The 21601-nt window shown below is 37.9% G+C and overlaps 1 protein-coding gene across 5 annotated transcripts in view; it reads right to left on the reverse strand.

Moving 5' to 3' along the window:
- MYO5A (myosin VA) overlaps positions 1-21601 on the reverse strand; it is a 195362-nt gene that overhangs the window by 73737 nt on the left and 100024 nt on the right. For all 5 annotated transcript variants that reach the window (XM_045529431.1, XM_045529454.1, XM_045529444.1 and 2 more), the window contains exons 10-14: positions 18463-18728; positions 17176-17257; positions 13008-13148; positions 11514-11639; positions 4003-4086 (exon numbers count right to left, since the gene is read on the reverse strand). In XM_045529431.1, the coding sequence (XP_045385387.1) occupies positions 4003-4086; positions 11514-11639; positions 13008-13148; positions 17176-17257; positions 18463-18728 (699 nt within the window). The remainder of the gene's footprint in view (positions 1-4002; positions 4087-11513; positions 11640-13007; positions 13149-17175; positions 17258-18462; positions 18729-21601) is intronic.

Raw genomic sequence — 21601 nt, forward strand, 5'->3', positions numbered from 1 at the left:
TAATTTAGAAAATCAAAAGAGTAATTTAGAAATTCATGATGTGTATAACATACCAATAATGGTTGCTTGCTGTACAAATGAATATATTCCTTGCTTTACAGAATAAATAATATTAATATATTCTAGCATGGTTGGCTATAAACCAAGAAGAAAATAAATATTTTAACATTATCTTGTATTACAATGTTAAAGCTGTGTTCCAAAGAAGAAAAATGAAAGTTCCTAATAGATTTGATTTGAAAACTCAGCATGGGGTTAAGATGCTAGACTGCTCAATAATAGGCCATGTACTCCAGAATCTTATCTATGATGTCTTATTCCCAAATAAATTGCTGGCTGTACATTAGAAGTTGCTTAAACTTTGTTTTTCTTTCTTCTGTGTGAAATAGTTAATAGAGTTGGGCTGCAGTATCACATTCAGCAGCAGGTGAATTTAACTTAGCATCTACAACATATACCAGAAAATGGCTTAGTTTTCGGAGTTCATAATACACACACACACAGACACAGACACAGACACACACACACACACACAGACACACAGACACACACACACACACACACACACACACACACACACACACGCATGCCTGGTGTGGCTTCCTCTACACAGAAATTATAAATTTAAATTCTCTACATTGAATTTTCTTTTTTAAAAAAGTATATTTTAAATGGTTGTATCAGAAACTGCTTTATAAGTTCTTCTTTAGGCAGTGTCCTGCTTCCTCATAGGCCATTTTTCTCAGACTTCTTTCCTGGCTTCTCCTCTGTCTAGCCTCTAAAAGTTGGAATGCCTAAAGATTCTGGCCTCAGCTCTACTATGCTTTATCTATATGTTCTTCTCAGGTAATCTCATCCAGTCTCATAGCTTTAGTGCCACCTATTAGTATTTCTAAAGACTACCACATTTCTATCACCTTCTCTCACTTCCCCCCTGATTTACTGACTTTCCTTTCCAACCTTAAAAATGACATGCCCACTTGGCTATCTTATTGCCATCTCAAGCAAAACATGGCTAAAACAGAACTCTTGAATATTTTTCTCAAAGTCTGGTCTTCCACCCATCTTCACTTCAGTAAATGGCACCACCATCCGTCTATTACCTCAGGCCACAGGGTGAAAGTCACCCTCAATTTCTCCCTTTCTCTCACTCTCCATACCAATCCATCAACAAGAGCTGTCAACACTACCCACAAACTACGTGCCAGTTCCACTGCTACAATCTCCATCCATCTTTCCCTCTAGGTCACTCCGGCCCCATCTCCACCTGCCCCAAATCCACCTCCGCACAGCAGCAGGTCACTCCTCAACTGAAAACCTTCCACACTTTCCTCTGCAACAGGAAGAAAATCCACACTCTTCACCAAGTCTGCAAGCCGCCCTCCATAAAGTGGTCCCTGTCTACCCATTCTACATGTCCTATTCACCTACCACGTTCCAGCCACACCAGCCTTCTTTTTTACCTCTAATACAACCTGCTTATTCAGTCTCAGCTCTCCTCACTTGCTCTTCCCTCTGCCTTGTTTCCTGTTATTCATGTTTCAGCCCAAATGTCAATTTTACAGAGGTTTTCCTGATCACTCCAGCCAACACAGCACCTCGCCCCTGTCGAAGCTTAGTCACTCTCTAGCTTGCTGCCCTGTCTTACCTCCTTTATAGCACTTACTACTTTATGATGTGATAGTACCTAAATATTTGATTAAGTGCCTAACTTCCCACAGGTGCAGGTACCTCTGCCTATCTCATTTACCTTACTGAATCCCAATTTTCTTAAATCATTTATTGCAAAATTTATCCATTCCCCACTGACTGCAGCCAATTTTATTTAAAGATAGATAGACAGACAGAGAGATAAATAGGCAGATATGCCTGGACGTTCCATCTTATTTCTTTGATCTTCTGTTCTTAAGACAGGGCTCTGACTTGCTTAGGAACGAACTTATATGTCTTGTAAATAGTGAAAAAAACCCCAGCAGAATCCAAGTAATAGGTTCATGAAGATGTTGGAAATAATCTCATTAATGACAACATCCTTATTCAGCAAGAGGTTTTTCTGCATGAAGTACTGTTCTAAGGGCTTGATACAACCTGTTTAATCCTTTCAACAACTCCATAAAGTAGACACTATCCAGATGCTACTTTATAGTTGAGAGATCTAAGGCATAAATTCAATAGATGAATTGTGCTTCTCCTCTTTAATCAGCAAGACAGAAAGTAGGGGTTAAGATTCATTGTAATGGTATGTGGTAGAATTGAAATTTAGTAGTATTTAGTCAAGTTCCAATTTATTTATGTGCTTACTGATATTACATGTGGCAGCAGAAAATTTCTTGATGGTGGAAAAATATCAAATAAGACACCTTCTATTAATTTTATAATTCTTTCAAGTTGTAAGTTTGGCCAGGGGCTGTAAAATTAAAAAAAAAAAAAAAGACAAAACACACATACACACAAACAGACCCTACACTGTATTACCAAAAAAAGAATTCTATTCACAACACTTAACACAAATATTAATCTTCTAAAATTAGTACTTCCAAGAGAACAAATTAACACTATGTTATAGGTGCTTCTATTAGGTATAGAGAAATTATAAATTTCACACCCCCAGGTTTGGTTTCTGCAAAGACTGGGAGCAGAGGAGGCCTTGAAGCTATGTTAGGTAAATACCTTCTGATGATTAAAGACCCACTGGCCAATTAGAAAATTAAGTCAGAATAAAGACAACAGATTAAAGGTGGCTAAAGAATGAGAACCTGTGAGTGTTCTGTTTAAGCTAAATTACTTTGGCAAAGTGATAACACTAGAACTTCATGGTTTTTATCACTATTCATAAATCAAAATAATAAAGATCTTTAACTGAAAAATACCCAAGGATTGGCACTATGGAAATTTTCTCTCACATATCAATCCTAAAATCTAGGATGCATTAATGCCCAGTGCCTGTTAAATTAAGAGGGGGAAAAAAAACCCCTGATTTTGCTGTAGATACTTTGACTCATTATTTTCAGAGGGTTAAAACTCAGAAAGGACTCAAGGGATTTGGTCTTTATATGATCTTAATGTTACCAAAATAACTGAAAGGAAAAGTTTTTATTCCAAAAACAAGAGTCAAAATGTTCATATACCATTCCACTGAAGTTACAGGGATTCTCTTAGAATAAACCAGAAAAACAAACAGTGCCAGTCAGTAATCTAAAAGAGTCGCATGAAGATTTTTACTTTTTCACTGAATATTTGAAAATTCATTTTGCTGAACTAAGTAACTGGCTTCCTGGTTTGCTCCCTGGGCTGAACTCCCCTCCCCACCCTTTCGGGATGAAGGTCAAAGGGTGGAGGTAGGGATCAACCTAAATGCGTAGCCATCATAATTCTTTGCCATCTGGAATACTCTTTTCCCACTGGAAAGCAGTGTTTCTAGTATCTATGCCTGAGAAAAATAATTTCAAAGTGCTTTGGGCCACGCCTGGAATTGCACACACTGGTGATCCAGAGATCAACCTCCATCTGGATGGAGTCATAAGGCCATGTTTCTAGAACTTCCCTTCAAAATGACACAGCAGAAAAACTGTTTTCTCTCACCATCTCTCACAAAGGCATAAAAGAGTCTACAACCAATGTGGAGGCAATAATTTCACATAAAACTGAAAGACAACATTGCACACTGGTTAAAAGCATAGATTCTGAGGAAGATGGACTGAGTTTTAATTTGGCTTGAAAACTCACTAGCCATGAAGTCTCTGTGCCTTAGTTGCCTCAACCATAAAATGAAAGTAATGATAATACCACCTCATCATAAGGACTGGATGAGTTAACATTTGTAAGACATTTATTAATAGAACAGGACCTGACATGAGGTAATTGCTATATATGATAAATTAAAAACTAAAAGTAAGTCTGATGTTTGGTAGAAAAATCATTATTATTGTTAAAAAGCTAGTGCTTAAGTAATTAACATGTTATTGCATATATCTCGATTAGAGTAAGCCTATCCATGGTTACCTTGCTTGATTTAAGAACTTTAATTTGTTCTTCAAAAACGGTGTCTTTATTCTTTTCAAGAAAGCCTTCACATTGGTATTCCACCTGAAAACACATGGAAAAATCTCCTTAACTGATAAAACTTTTCAATAGATATCATCATCATCAACAACAAAAATATTTACTAGGATCAAGCTATATGACCAGCTCTCAGTAAAGAAGTATCATCAGTCTTTTATAAGAAACCAGTACCATTCCTGGTAAGAAATGTGTTAACTCTAGAGTAAAACACTCCAAATATTGTTTTTCCTAGGGAACAATGGTAGTGCTGAGTAATTGGGGCCTAAAAGATCTTCCCAATTCATAGGTAAACAGACTCATAAGAAATAGATCCTTTTCTCTCATCCTGATCATAAAGAGCTCCTCCAAGGCTGACTCCACCTGTCTCCTTAAAAATGAACCCCAGGAAGCTTACCCCAAAGTTTACCCTACAACCTTCTTGAAATATAAATTAGTCTTATGGCTGCTGATTTGCTAAGTCGACTAGAGAACTTATGAAGCAGCAAGATAGCATGCTTTTAGAAAGGACTCAGTGAATCACTCACAGAGGGTGATGCAAGTCCACAATCTCTACTCTGAAACCCTTGAGATCAGCTATGCTTTAGAACTCAAAATTTTTCAGGCATTTAGAGATACACCATGTTTTGATACCTCCAGCAGGGTCTAAGACAGCGATCTATAACCAAACACATTAATATGTATACACTGAAATATGTAAATATCTAGCCTAACTAGGATAAAGAAAGACTACAAATAACCTTATATTATAATAATTCAGGTTAGAGATCAGGTTTAGCCACTAACTGGAGTATAAAAAGACTTGGTTTTTACAGTTTCTTGGATTTAAGAATTATTGATGGAGGATTACAGAGCCATATTTATTTTGTATATCATTCAATTTAGGCAAAAGAAAGAGAAAACTAAAGATTGCTTTTCCTATAAGGTCCTAAAGAATGCAAGCATCAGCAAACAAAAAAAAATAGATAATACCTCTTTTTAAAAATTTTTTAAATTTTATTATTTTGACATATTTAGGGAGTATAAGTTTTGTTACATGGATATATTGTATAGTGGTGAGATCTGGGCTTTTAGGGTACCCATCACCCAAATAGTATACACTGTACCCAATAAGTATTTTTTTCAGCCCTCATTTTCCCCCAACTCTCCCACCTTTGGAGTCTCCAATGTCTATTATTGCACCATATATGACCATATGTACCCATACTTTAGCTTCCACTTATAAGTAAGAACATATGGTATCTAGTTTTCTGTTCCTGAGTTACTTCACTTAGGCTAATGGCCTTCAGTTCCAGGTAGGTTGCTGCAACCTTTTTTATTGCTGAGTAGAATTCCGTGTGTGTGTGTGTGTGTGTGTGTGTGTGTGTGTGTGTGTGTGTGTGTGTGTGTGTGTGTGTGTGTGTGTGTGTGTGTGTGTGTGTGTGTGTGTGTGTGTGTGTGTGTGTGTGTGTGTTTATACACACATACTACATTTTCTTGATCTGCTCATCAGTTGGTATACACATAGGTTGATTCTATATCTTTGCTACCGTGAATTGTGCTGTGATAAACATGAAAGCACAGATATCTTTTTGATATAATAACTTCTTTTCTCTTGGGGTAGACACCAGTACCCCAAGTGGTAGTCAGTTGGTGCAAGGTCTGGTGAATATGGTGAATCAAATACAGTTTCCAAGTCCAGTTTCTGTAGTTTGAGCAGTACTGTTTGTGTGACATGTGGTCAAGCCTTGTCTTGCAAGAGGATTGGCCTGTCTCTGTTGACCAATCACAGCTGCTTAATCACAAGCATCCTCATCATTGCATCCAATTGGTTACAGTACATCCACTATAATCAATTGACTGGGTTTCATGAAACTGTAGTAGAAAATACTAGCACTGGACAACCAAACAGACACCATTAGCTTTTTTTAATGAACGTTCAGCTTTGGATTGCGTTTTGGCACTTCATCTTTATCTAACTATTGTGCTGAATGCTTGTGATTGTCAAAAAGAATCCATTTTTCATCACACATAACAATAGGGTATGCAAATGGTTCACCATTATGTTGTGACAGCAAAGAAAGGTAAGCTTCGAGATTATTTCTCTTCTGACACTCGTTTACTTTATGAGGAACCCATTTATTCAACTTCTTTACTTTGCCTATTGTTTCAAATGGTCCAATATTGTTGGAATAGTAATGTCAAACCTTGCTGCTAATTCACGCATAGGCTGAGATGGATTCGCTTCCGCTACATCTTTCAGGTCATCAATATCCACTTTGGTCTCAGGTTGCCCACATGGCTCATTTCCAAGATTAAAATCACCAGAATGGAACTTCTCAAACCATAGATGTACTGTGCATTTATTAGCCACATCCTTCCCAAACACTTGGTTGATATTTCCAGCTGTCTACACCGCGTTTGTTCCACAATGGAACTCATATTTGAAAATAACACCAATTTTTGACTTATCCATGGTTTCACAAAAATTGCTCTAACAAAATGTAAAAGATAATCACAAGCCTAAACATGCATTTGAAAGACTGAGGCTATACCTTCACAATAAACATAAAACAAGAAGTGTCAAAGTGAAACGTCAGAGATATCAACTGTCAAACTTAGTACTTAAGGAAATTAGACATTTCATACTTAATCACCTAATTTTTTTTTTGTAAGAATTGCATTGAACCTATACATTGCTTTGGGCAGTATGCTTATTTTAACAATATTGATTCTTCCAATTCATGAACATGGGATGGTTTTCCATTTGTTTGTGCCATCTATGATTTCTTTCATTAGTATTTTGTAGTTTTCCTTGCAGAGATCTTTCACCTCCTTGTCTAAATATATTCTTAGGTATTTTATTTTATTTTTTGCAGCTATTGTAAATGGGATGAATTCTTGGCTTGGTTGTTTACTGACATATAGATATTCTACTGCTTTATGTACACTGATTTTATAACCTGAGACTTTACTGAATTCATTTATCATATCTAGGAATCTTTTGGAGGAGTCTTTAGGGTTTTTTAGGTATAAGAGCATATCATCAGCACAGAGAGGTAATTTAACTTCCTCTTTTCCAATTTGGATGCCCTTTATTTCTTTCCCTTGCCTGATTGCTCTGGCTAGTATTTCTAGTACTATGTTGAATAGAAGTGGTGAAAACAGGCATCCTTGTCTTGTTCCAGTTTGTGGGGGGAATGCCTTCAACTTTTCCTTGTTGAGTATGAAGTTGGTGGTGGGTTTGTTATAAATGGCTTTCATTATTTTGAGGTGTTCCTTCTATGCCTAGTTCATGGAGGGTTTTAGTGTAAAGGGATACTGGATTTTACTGAGCTTTTCCTGCATCTATTGAGATGATCATATGGTTTTTGTTTTTATTAATAATTCTGTTTAGGTGGTGAATCCCATTTACACACTTGTGTATGCTGAACCATCCTAGCATCCCTGGGATGAAACTCAACTTGATTGTGGTGGATTTGGTTTGCTAATATTTTGTTGAGGACTTTTGCACCTATATTCATCAGGGATATTGGTCTATAGTTTTCCTTTCTTGCTTCATACTTTCCTGGCTTTGGTATCAGGGTGATAATGGCTTTTAGAATGAATTAAAGAGGTATGCCCTCCTTCTTGATCTTTTGGAAAAGTTTCAGTAGGATTGGTATCAGATGTTCTTCTTTGAACATCTGATAGAATTCAGCTATGAACACATCTGGTCCTGAGTTTGTTTTTTTTTTTTTTGTTAGGCAATTTTTTATTATTGATTTAATCTCACTATCTATTATCGGTCTGTTCAGGATATCTATTTCTTCCTGATTCAAGCTTGGGAAGTTATATGTTTTCAGAAATTCATCTATTTCCTCCAGGTTTTCTAGTTTGTGGATGAAAAAAATGTTTGCAGTAATCTTGGATTGTCTTTTGTATTTCTGTGGTATCAGTTATAATACCTCCTTTTTCATTTCTGATTGAAAAGATAAAATTCATAGACCACTAGCTAGATTAACCCAAAAAAAAAGAAAATTCAAATAAGCTCAAAGAACCAACTTTTCATTTTGTTGATCTTTTGCTTTTTTATATGGTCTCAATTTTGATCTCTTAGTTCTGCTCTGATTATTGTTACTGCTTTTCTTCTGCTATCTTTGGGTTTGGTTTGTTCTTATTTTTCTAGCTCCTTGAGGTGCAATTTGGTTATTATTTTGTGATCTTTCAATCTTCGAAATAGGCATTTAATGCTATAAACTCCCCTCTTAGCACCATTTTTGCTATGTCCCAGAGGTTTTGATAATTTGTCATTAATTTCATTCATTTCAAAAATTTTTTAATTTCCATCTTGAGTTAATCATTTACCCAAAGATCATTAAGGAGCAGGTTAATTTCCATGTATCTGTATAGTTTTGAGTGTTCCTCTTGGAATTGATTTCTAGTTTTATTCCACTGTATTCTGAGAAGATACTTGTTAGAGTTCGATTTTTTTTAATTTATTGAGACTTGCTTTGTGGCCTAACATATGGTCTATCTTGGAAAACATTCCATGCACTGATGAGAATGTATATCTGCAATTATTGAGTAGAATGTTCTGCAAATGTCTGTTAGGTCCATTTGTTCTAGAGTCCAGTTTAAGTTCTTTGTTGATTTACTGCCTTGATGATCTGTCCAGTATTGTCAATGTTTAAGTCCCAAACTATTACTGTACTGTTGTCTCTTTTCTTACGTCTAGTAGTATTTGTTTTATGAATCTGGATGCTCCGGTGTTGGGTGCATATATATTTAAGATGTTTATATCTTCCTATTGAACTGATCTGTTTATCATTACATAAGGGCCTTTGTCTTTTTTTTTTTTTTTTTACTGTTGTTGATTTAAACTCTTTTTTTTAAATCGAGTATCAGTATAGCTATCCTGCTTGCTTTTGACTGCCATTTGTGTGGAATATTTTTCCACCCCTTTATCTTAAGTCTACAAAAATCTTTACCAGTTAACTGATTCTCTCAAATGTAACAGACGTTTAGATTTTTTTATTCATTCCACCAATCTGTATCTTTTAAGTGAGGCATTTAGTTTGTTCACATGCAAAGTTAATATGTGAAGTTCTGTTCCTGTCATAATGTTAATTTTTACCTAACTGCTTTGTATTTTCAATTGTGAAATTGTTTTTATAGGACCTGTGAGTTTTAAGGTTTCATGGGTTTTTATGATGGCAAGTATTGACCTTTCATTTCCATGTTTAGAACTCCCTTGAGTATTTCTTATAGGACCAGCCTAGTGGTGACAAATTCCCTTAGCATTTGCTTATCTGGGAAAGACTTTATTTCCTTGGTCATAGGAATTCATAGCCTTTGTGTGGTGGCTTTCTGAAATGCTGATGGTAGCAGAGATGTACTGGGCATGTGAGTAGCCTCACTACCTTCTGCGGGACTGCAACTGTGGAGGTCTTAGGAAACTTATCTCTTTCTCTAGCACTATGCCCTTCTGACAGCAGTATTACATTAGGCAGTACATTTCAACCTTCAGGGCCAGTAGGTGGCACTTACAGGTAAGAGCCAGATGCCACAGAAGCCAGTCAGTATGTGTTTGAACTTTGTTTACTGGGTATTTACTCTCTTTTGTCTCAGGAGATGGACTAGTCTGTGGAATGCCTGGTGCCCTAAGTTCCCTGCTCAGCCCCAGATGGAGGGACAAAACTGTGTGGGGCTGGACCATCGAGCTTGTCCATAGATACACCAAAGATGAGGACAGTCTCCAGCCCTGACTTGGGTAATGGAGGGGTGGGGTGACTGGGACTCCTGGTCAGTTGCGTTGAGGTTTCCATAGTGGTCATGGGAGGACACTGTACCAGCTCCACATCTTGGGCTGGCAGGAACACAATCTGCTTCTCTACCATGACCCTGTCCCATTAATTAAGACACGGTCATCTATCTCCAGGCCCCAGTGTTGCTTGCTGAGAGTTGCAAAAAATGCCTCCCTCTCTCTCTGCCTAAATGGTTTTGAGGCAGAACCTCTTTCCTCAACCCCAGAAAGACAGCTTTCTGGCTTGCCTGTTCTCTGTGGAGAACACTGCTGTTCTGTGTAGAGAGGCAGAGGAGCCCTGCCTTTTGGTGCATCCAGGTGAGTACAAGCTGTGGTGTTGCTGCCAGTTTGGCTTGGCCCGACCTCAAATCCCTGGACGAGTGTTCAGGTGCCAGCAGTGATGGACTAGGTTAGGTAATCCCTAATCCCCAATCCCCTAGACAGTGTGCTCAAGTCCTGTGGGGACCAGACTCAGGACTGAGCTGGCAAACTTGTCCTCAGGCCTCCCTGTGATAGGGAGAGGCAGGGTGATCCCTTGGTGGCCAGTAGAATGCTCAAGTAGGGGCAGGGTGGGTGTGCTACAGGCCTAACACCAGGGAGGGTGGGTCCCTGTCAGTGGGATTAGTGGGTGGCAGTACAGAGTATATAGGACGCAGACCTCTGGAGACTGGCTCCTAGAATGGAACTACCAGGCTGTAGCTGGAATGCTCAGATGGGGACAGGGTGGTGGTGCCTCAGGCCTACCACCAGGGAGGGTGGGCTCCTCTCAGTGGAGGCAGGCCACTGTGGGGTACATGATCTGCTCATACCTGTTTCCCTAAGCAGCAGTAGTGGTCTCTGTCCTTGGGGCATACAAAAACACCTGGATTCCCAGCTTGCTCCTGGCCTGGTGGGGCAGTGATGGGGGCTCAAACTGCTGGGGCTGGGCTCCCAGAATGGCTTCGGGTCTCAGCAGGAATATTCAGGTGGGGGAAGGGCAGTTGTTTCATGAACTTGTCACCAGGGAGGGCAGCTTCCTCTCAGTAAAGGCAAACTGCTGTGGGGTTTGCACCTGCCTCCCTCAGCAGTGGCAGCAGTATCTGTCCTAGGGGCATACGAAAGTGCTCAGGCTCCCTGCTCCCTCAGTGGTCCTGCTGCTGTGGCAGCAATGGTGGAGTCCCCTGAGCAGGACAGAGACCTCTAGGATCTGGGCTGTCTGAATAACACAGAGCTCAATAGCCTGTGTGACTGCATGTGTTGAGCAATGCTACCGTGCACTCTCTAGACAGCTCCTTGCATTAGCCTGGGGGCCAGAGAGGGTCCAAGGGATCCCTATAGCTAGAATTTTAAAGGTCCCTGGCAAGAGTGTGGAACCCCAGGGATCTCTCATTCACACTTTCCCCACATCAGGGAGCTTCTCCCATTTTTCCTTCTATCCCGGCTGAGCAGGGTGTGTAACTTCCCACTCCTCTGCTTTCCCAATTCCTATCACTTCCCTGTTGAATTCCAGTGTTCTCTCTTAGACTATCTATTTGAAACGTGAATATCCACTCACTAATTTTGATTGCTTTCTGTGGGAGAGGCGCATACTAGTTTTATCTAGTTGTATCCAGCCTTCTTGAACTGAAGCCCCTATACCTCTTGACTGTTGATTTTTTTGCACATTTAACTTAAATATTAAAAAAAAAAACAAAATATAAAGCTTCCTTACTTTGTCAGCAAAATGTTGGATGATGAAAGCTTTGTTTGATAGACGAGGCTTTTCAAAGAGAGCACATTTGTTCAAATGTGTGTTGTACAATTTTTGGGCCCAAGTGTCATCTGTACCCTTAGGCATCTACATTCAGGGGGAAAAAGAAAGAAAGAAAACAAGGTGAATACTAAAAACCTGCTAATGCATCAGCTGCAAAGAGACCATTTTTTGGAATTACCTAAGAACATTTATATTCAATTTAGGAACTCATTCCTTCCAAATTTCTTTCTTACAGGCCAAAAACCAATTACTAATGAAGAACATGACTGAGACTTTTCCATGGCGATCCAGTCCCATCTTCGAGCAACTCAATCTCTCTATTCCAGGAATCATCAAATAAACATTTGATCTGCTTTTAAAACAATAAAAACCTCACACAATAAGATAAAATATCATGGCTACTGTGTATGTTATTAAAATTCTGTTAAATAAAGGTAACATAGGTAAACTCACCTATTTGTTTGTTTTGAGACAAGGTCCCAGTCTATTGTCCAGGCTAGAGTGCAGTGGAGCCATCATAGCTCACTACAGCCTTGCACTCCTGGGTTCAAGCAATCCTCTTGCTTTAGCCTCCCAAGTAGCTGGGACTACAGCTGAGCACCACCATGCCCCGTGATTTTTTTTTTTTTTAAATATTTCATAGAGACAAGGTCTTAATATGTTGCCCAGGCTAGTCTCAAATTCCTGGTCTCAAGTGATCCTACTGCCTCAGTCTCCCAAAATGCTGTGATTATAGGCATGAGCCACCATGCCCAGCCTTAAAATTGCCTATGTGATGGGCAATAAGCAGTATACCATTTTTGCTTTGTCTTGCATTTTTTTAAAATCTCAAGTGAGGTTGAGCACCTTCGCATTACATGCATCCTTAATGTGGTAGAATGTCTGGAAGCTTAGGAGGATCAACCTGTGGTCAGTTGTAACTTATTGCATATAAACTAAAAGGAAATTAAGAGAAAGGGTAAGTTTGCCTAAGATCACTCAGTTAGTGGTAAAGCTGGGGATTCAATATTTTTCCCAACATGCTGCATCTTTAAATATTAAAGCATCCTTATCATATGTCAGTAATAAAAAACAACTATTAATCAAAATAGTTCTTTTCGCTCAATTTCTTGCATGTCTTTAAATAAATTCTATCACCGAACAAAAAGTACTACATATAATCAAATTAATAGCAAATGCGACTAAAATTCGTAGTAATTGTATCTCATGTCAAATTTTCACAGATTTTTAGAATTAGCTGAAAAGAGAAGGGAAATTCTCCTAGTTTCACTTGTAATTAGAATGCCTAGAGTCTAGCATCCCTTCAGAATGAATGTTAGCATGACCCATGTCCCTGTTGTTGCCACAATGGCATCTCATGATATACTGATGAATTTCTGCTTGAACCCACTTCTCTGCTGACCTCGATACACCTGCTTTGATAGAATACATACCCCAGAAAATCATATTTACCTTGCATTCCTCATCCAGCAAATCTAGAATGCCCAGTTTAGATTCTATAAGATTAATACAAGGCTGATTATCATAAAAATCTATGAGCGTCCATGGAATTTGTTCCTTCATATATTCTTCTTGTTCTAATTTGAAGACATGCTGAAATGAAAAAGAAAAAAGCAATCATTACTTGATCATTATAATAAAGAATATGGTCAAAAAGCAATATTTATAAGAAACACTAAGATGATACCAACATAGTTTGAGATAGTTCATGGCTTCCAGCAACAACGACCTCATGGGAGAAGCATGACTTACAGAGAGAACACAAATAAAAGCCACAGACAGTAAAACCTCAGCTATACAGGAATCTTGGTGAACAAGTAAATCTAGGTATGTAAATGTTTTAAATAGCTGATAAAGGGGCCAGGCATGGTGGCTTAGGCATGTAATCCTGGCACTTTGGGAGGCCAAGGTGGGAGGATCATTTGAGGCCAGGAGTTTGAGACCAGCCTGGGTAACACGGCAAGACTCTGTCTCTACAAAACATTTAAAAATTAGCCAAGCATGGTGGTGCATGCCTGTAGTCCCAGCTATACTCAGGAGCCTGAGGTGGGAGGATTGCTTAAGCCCAGGAGTTTGAGGTTGTAGTGAGCTATGATAGTGACACTGCACTCCAGCCTGGCCGACAGAGTGGGACTCCATCTCAAAATTTGATAATGGTTGCTCTTTTGTGTCTGCCTTGATTATTCTCTACAGTCAGGGAATCTATGACTCACATTTCTGGATTCTACATCCTATTCTGCAAGCAGGTGCAACCACTACCAGTCCACTGATATTTCTGCCAAAGACTTCAGCTGCCATCCTCACCATCGCTTCTCATCTCCATTCCCTTATTTAAGCAAAAATATGTATTGACTATATACCATGAGCCAGTCACGGCACATGGTCAACAACATAGATGTGGACAATGCCCTCACGGAGTTTGGAGACGAGCGGGAGAGGCAGACAGAAATAATTACAAGCTATAGTAATATTATAAAGGAAAGTAATGTGAGTTATGGGAATGAGAGTCCTCATCTAGTTTGGATATAGGCTGGTCAGGGTAGGCTTCCCTGGGGAAGCCTTTGTGACCTGAGCTCTGAAGATGAATGGGAGCCAAACTAGCCCAAATGGGAAGGGCAATCCAACCACTGTCCAGCTCCTGCTTCAAGGCACTGCCCAGCCAGTGTGGTTGACACCACAACTTCTAGTCTCTACAGATGCTAATGACCACCACTTTCCTTTACTTGTCTTTTTTGTCTCCTTTGGTTCTCTTATACATATTACTGTTTTTCTAGGAAGACTAGCCTTTTGTGGCTATAACCAGACAACCCATATAGGACCTCATGCCCCATGAAACTTATGTGCTACCAGATTTCTGATGCATACTCTCCTCATGCAGCTGGAACTTTCCCACTTTATACTATACTTACTGTAATATCACTCTTGGCTCATTTGCAGTGTTTACAGTCTAACCTGCTATAATACGCTTTAGTAGGAAAAGGTCATCCATATGAATATTTATGTCATGCTAGTTAGAAAGAAAATTTCTTCTGTTCTTTTGATTAATGAGAAGGCAAATAGGGCACCATATGTCAGCAGGATGCCCTGACTGATGGTACCAATATCTTCCAAAAACAATGAGCTCTGTCATTTTTTAAAATGTCATTCATTTATATGCAGTCTCCACACTGACAACAAAAGCACTGTTTTTGACTTTATAAATAGAGCTTATTTCTCATGCCATCTCTATATCTAGTTTGGAAAGTTCATGGGGTCTCAAAAATTTTGGATGCTCAATGGTCAAAGAATATGGGCATAAGGTTCAATATGGCAAGAGATCCTTGGTCAATACAGCAAAGCTTCCAAGAAGGAAACATGCCTATCACAGTGCTTCTCATGCTAATTTCCCCGACCTACAGCCCCAGAGCAGGGAGCAGCCCTATGCAGCCATGTTCTTTACTGTGAGACCCCACATTCCTAGTCATAGCTGACTAAACCAGTATGGGTACATGAAGGTACTCTATGGCCAGAGATCTCTGATGGAAAAAATGAACTGGGTTAATCAGATTCTCTCTCTCAGGTATCTGAATTGGGAAACAAGGAAATAATTAGGCAATTAGCAATGGGAGCTGACACCGAAAGAAGCCAAAATGAATGGGAGCTAAGCAAATTAAGAGGATGGGAAGAGCATTCCAACCACTGCTGAATTCACAGGTAGTTTGAAGTGAGTGAGGAAGCAGAAACCTTCAGGTAGAGAAAATATATACCGACTAGAAGGAAAGAATATGTCATCTAATAGTAGAGGGAGCGGAGCAGTTGTGCAGAGAAGCAAAGATGCAGTATGGGGACAGGGAAGTGTGCGTGAAGTCAGGGAGAAAGAAAAACAGGTGGATAGAGACAAGGAAGCAGGAAAGAGAAGGAAAAACAAGAGACCGAAACACAGATGCAGAGACAGTGAGGCCCCTAAGAAACAAACTAGCCAGTTCCTAAAGTGGCTGGCATTTGTTCCTCATATTTCCAGTCACTTCATACTGAAATATACCAAGAAAGTGTGGAAGGCTGTGGCGTTGATTAAAGTATTAAGAAATTCAGAAAAACCTTGAGAAATGATAATGCTCAGTTTGGTTTCTGATAGGTTTTTATAACGTTCCTTACACAGAGGTGAAATATACACCGATCATATTATGGAAACAGTTATAAGTCTAAGATTTTAAGAGCACCTCTATATTATTTCACTGTGATAAGCAGCTTAATTTGCTTAAACAAAGATGGTTCAAGTTTTTTCAAAGCATATACAATATTTTAAAAAATCAAGCAATCTAAAAGATTTTATAATGACAACCAACAATCCCTTGTGCCATCTCTCTCCAACCCCAGTCTCACTCCCTAGAGGCAATCATTTTTAATGCCCTTAACTATTGCTTCTGATGTTTACCTACATATTTCTAAGGAATATGCTTATCAGCTACTTTCTCCTTTTATTTATTCTCTTTTTTTATGTTATTTATTCCACATACAATCATTCCCAGTACTTTTTTATTTCAATCTGAAAGATTATCTATTGATTTTGTGATAAATGAGACTAAATTTACACATACCACCTTCCCCACTGCTCCTCTGTTATTGTCCCAATATTACCATTTTCAGATCCTCTTTTGATTTTTATTGACTTTGAAACTTTGTCTTTAAATTTCTATTTTTCATTCATCAACTATAAATCATGCCACTTGACCTCTCTCTTCATAAGATGAGGATATTAAAGGCACCTTTCCTGCCCTTCAGCTCTCTTCTATCTTCCAATTCCTATGGGTGACTCATTTTTAATATCTTCTTCCAACAATACTAATAACTATCCTTAATCTTGCACTTAGAACTGTGCCCAGCACATGATGAGCACTTGACATATCCCAATTCATTTAATCCATAAAACAGTAGGAACAATTATCATCTCCATTTTACAGCTGAGGAAGCTAAGACCCAGAGAAGTCAATTAACTTGCCCAAGGTTTCCTGGAAACCAATGCAGAGCAGACTCCAACCCAGGCAGTTCACCTCTGGAGTCTGTGCCCTTTACCATTACAGTCTACTGCCCCTCATTTTTAAGCACGTGCAAATCTTCCATCATGATAATTCTCTAAGATATTTAATATTACTACTTTACGAAAGCTACTCTCAAAATATTCTCACTGCCATTGTCTCAGTGAATGTCTCTGGCTGTTGAAAAGAGAATATGTAAAGTTCTGATTTTTAGTTCTGACATCTTGCTAATACAGCAAATAGGAGTTAAGATAGTCCTAACTCCACAGAATAACAAACTGAAGGATATCCCTAGGCTCAAACGTTCATACTCCCTATGCTACTACCTAACACACTTCCTGCTTCTCTCAATTTATTTGCCTTAAATTTTCATAATTATCAGACAGCAATCCAAAGATGACCTTGCATTCCACCTGGATCATAAAAAATTTTTCTAATATTGCATCATTTTATGAATCATCAGTTCCTCGGCAATTTAGTTTTTCTAAACCCCATGAAAGAATTATAATTCACAACTTCATTTCAGGAACCAGGCTTTAAACAAAGAGTAGGAACTCAAGAGAATAATTTATAGCGGAATATTATTCAAGGAAGAAAATTCTTACCATATTGAATTGTTGCTGTAGTTTTTCATTTGCATAATTTATGCAAAACTGTTCAAAACTATTTATCTCAAATGTTTCAAATCTGTGATAGCAAAAAATAACATAGGAAGGGAAGAAAAGGAACAAACAGCGTTTTAAAAATATATAACACGTGCACATTAGGAAGAAAGAAATGGGAAATCCCCCAGCATTGTGAATCTTTCTACATCAGTGAAGACAAAGTTTTTTTTTTTTAATTTTTAAATTTATTTTAATATTTTTATAGATTTAGGGTATACAAGTGCAGTTTTGTTACATGGATATATTTTGTAGTGATGAAGTCTGGGCTTTTTGTGTGACCATCACCCTAACAGTGTATGTAGTACCCATTAGGTAATTTCTCATCCCACACCCTCCGCCCCAAGTCTCCAATGTCTAATATTCACTCTTTATGTCCATATGTACATATTACTTAGCTCCCACTTGTAAGTGAGAACATGTGGTATTTGACTTTCTGTTTCTGAACCAAATTTCACTTAAGATAATGCCTCCAGTTTCATCCATGTTGCTGCAAGACATGACTTCATTCCTTTTTATGGCTGAGTAGTATTCCATGGTGTATATATATATCTATATATATACCACATTTTCTTTATCCACTCATCCACTGATGGACACTTAAGTTGATTTCATAGAAGATAAAGGTTTACAAGTCAGTAACATGAAATATGTACCCAGCAAGTGAGCATCAGCCAACCACAGAGAGGTTTTTTTTTTCAAAGGCCCCATCATGCAGAGATGTTCAACACTACAAGTTTTAGAGGACTCATCCACCCCTAATGGGGATAACAGAATTATGATAAAGCCACATACATAGAAGGGAAATAAAAATAGAGATCTCATAGGTTCTTTCAAAAAGCTGAACCAGAAGATGAAAAATTAGGTACCAAACAAGCACAAATGTGCAAGAAAGGTTTTACCAGTTAAAGAAAGGTACTCAGGGAAAGCAAACTAGTAAATTAAATTATATACTTAGAAATTCAGTGATAATTTACCACGTGAGAGTCTGAAAACCAATAATTCCACCTGCTAGCTTAGTAAATTAGCTACAGATTTGAACTAATTTTTTTTTAGTTAAATTTTAAGCAACGTGGACTTGTATCATCATTAAGTTACTCTTCAATTGTCATAGGCAGGGTTTCCCTTCTCTTTACTAAAAGGAGACAGAATCTAATACCCATTTAGAGTTACTAGATACATCCTAGAAAGAAATGCTCTCTGGAAGACCAGCAAGCTAAATATACTTACCCATAAATGTCCAGTACACCAATAAAAGAGTGCTGTTTGACAGCAGAATGGAGGGCCTGATTGACATGATCTACAATCCAGTTAAACAGCTTGGCATAGATGTGCTTGGCCAAAGCATCACGGGCATTCGTGGCCTGCAGCTTGGAGATGGGCTTGATGTATGTCTCTGTGGCAGTAGCCAGCTTCCGATGGCAGAGCCAGTGACACATCTCCTCATAGTCCACGCCCATGAGGTCACAGAAAATGGTGAGAGGTTCATGCTTGGGCTATCAAAAGAGAATGGGTTATTTCCTATGACCAGATAAATCAAATAAGAATTTCCTGGAAAATGTTAACAAAGAGTTAACAAATAAAACTCAGCAATTTCTTTGTTATAATAAACACCAAGATCATTCAAAGTGGATTAGCAATAATAACCACATTCATCCATCAAACCAGCATCTAGGTGGCATTTTGCAATCTCTTCTAGGACTCTTTTCAAAAATTACCTCTTCCTTTGACTCTTTATAGTATTTGTTTGTAACTCTCTTAGGAAGCCTTCATTCGGTCAATCAGAAAATCAGTCAGCTAGTCAACAAACATTTACTGAGTGCCTATTATGTGTCAGAAAATAAAAACAGACATCGTCTCTGCCCTCCTAGAGCTCACAGTCACTAGGAGAAGTGGATATTAACCAAATTATTGCTCCCTAAAACATAGACTACCACAAAGAAGGACACTATGCTCAGAGTCCATGTGAGAGGAGTGTGCTCTATCAAGCCAGGCAGGAGAAAGTTGCCTTCAGAAATAGAACAGAGAACTAAAGGAACTGAAGGTGATAACTGGGTGAAAGAAGAAGGAAAGGGTTTTCCAAGCCCAGGAAACAGCTGTAAAAAGTTCTGTGGTGGAAGGGAAACCACCAGTAGGAGGAATGGAAACTGAGTGAGGGAGAAAATGTGTAAGATGAAGCCAGAGAGACAGGCAGAGACTACACCATGGCTGGTGTTTATCCTTAGAGCAGTGGGAGGGCACTGAAGGGTTTTAAACTTGATAGTTATTTATGAGACTTCTTAGATTAGAATCTCTTCAGTGACTTACATATCCCTGTATTCCCTAGAATGTCTTCCATGAGCTTTGCATGAGTAGGTGTTCAATAAATACTTGTTTAATTTAATCCATGTTAGTGAATTTTATTTTTCAACATCTTCACTGATATGTATTAATATCTATTAAATCAGATAACATTCCTGGGGAATAGGCAGGGTGAACATTGTGGTCTCTAATTGATAAAGGAGGAAATAGAATCCAAGAGAACAAATAGCTTGTTAAAAATCACATGGCCAATTGATGTCAGAGTTGCCATGAGATCCTGGGTCTCCTGACTCTCTCATCCCTGACCCTTCTCCCTTAAACGGCCCTTCCTTCTTCATCCCCCTTCCTCCCAAGTAATCACTTCAGACACAAATCAGCACCACTGCTAACAGCCTAGCTCAATTTCTTTAAATAAGCAGCTATGTATATACATTTTAAATGTATTATATATATGTATATATGATTTGACATTATTGAGAAGTAGATCAGCACTTTGGAAACATATTCTATTTGAAAGTTGCTACCATAGTGTTCTATTAGATCAAGATTGTTAACCATTTGGTCCAAATTTTCTATAACTTTACTCATTTTTGGACTACTTCACCTACAAAAATTGAGAAAAGTTGATAATTTCCCACTATGATAGTAGATTTGTCTATTTGTTCCTGTGGTTTCTGGTGATTTTTGTTTATATATTTTGAAGCTATGTCATTAAGTGCATACAAGTTTAGAATTATCACATCTTCCTGGTGAATAAAATGTTTATCATTACAAAGTGACTCTGTTTCCCTCTAGTACTGCCTTTGGCCTCAAAATCTATATTGTTCAATATCGATATATAATAGCTCTGCCAGTTTTGTTCTAGCTAGTATGGTTTGTCTTTTCTAAACCTTTTATTTTCAAATATTCTGTACCTCTATGTTTTAGGAATACTTCTTTCAAAAGTGCGTATTTGAATTTTTTAACCAGTCTAACAATCCATGTCTTTTAATTGGAGCATTTAGTCCATTTTTAATTATCTATCCATTGTGCTTTTATTTGTCCCACCTTTTCTAAGTTTCTTTTTCTACCTCTTTCTTGCTATGTTTAGATTTTTTTCAGTTTATTTTCTTCTCTATTAGTTTGAAAGGTTTACTTTCTGTTACTATTTTTATAATAGAAGCATTAACTTACATAATTAACAAAATGTAATTAAGTAACACTAACTCCAAATACCCTATCCCAACCTATGTGCTTTGTTATCCAATACTTTAGTTTTATCTTTTTGCGGGAGGTGGGGGAATTGGCAATTCACTTTATTTTCTTTAACTTCTTATTTTTAACTAATTTAAACTATGAGAAAAGTTAAATATTTGCTTTTCTCTTCTCTCTCACTCTTTTACACACATAAAAATACACATTATTTTTTCAGAATCTTTTGACAGTCAATTGCAAACACAATGCCCTTTTTGCCCTAAATATTTCAGTGTGCATTTCCTAAAAACTAAGGACATTATCTTACATAACCACAGTATGATGAACAAAATCAGAAAATTAGCAACAAAACAACCCCATTATCTAACTTGCATACCTAATTCAATTTTTTCCAATTGGCCTACTAATGTCCTCTGTGGAAAAAGAAAAAATTTTTATGGTCCAGGAAAAAATCCAGGATCATGCATTAAATTTAGTTACCATGTCTCATTAGTCTCATTTAATATGAACAGTTCATGCCTTTCTGTCTTTCATAACCTTGACAATTTTGAAGAGTCCCTCAATTTGGGTCTGTTGATGTTGCCTCATGATTAGATTTGGGTTATACCTTTGATGTTGCACTCTCCTTGGTGCATCATATCAGAAGTTATGCAATAATGATTGGTCCCATTACTGGTAATGTCAACTGTGATCACATGGTTAAGGGAATGTCTGCCAGGTTTCTCTACTATAAAGATAACTATCTTTCCCTTTGTAATTAATACATGTCTTGTGGGGAATTCTACCTTTCCCCATCACAATACACTATTCATTATTTTATTATTATTTTTTGAAGAGATGGAGTCTCATTCTATCCCTCAGGCTGGAGTGTAGT

Source organism: Lemur catta, chromosome 1 (genome assembly GCF_020740605.2).
Source record: "Lemur catta isolate mLemCat1 chromosome 1, mLemCat1.pri, whole genome shotgun sequence".
Lineage (NCBI taxonomy): Eukaryota > Metazoa > Chordata > Mammalia > Primates > Lemuridae > Lemur > Lemur catta.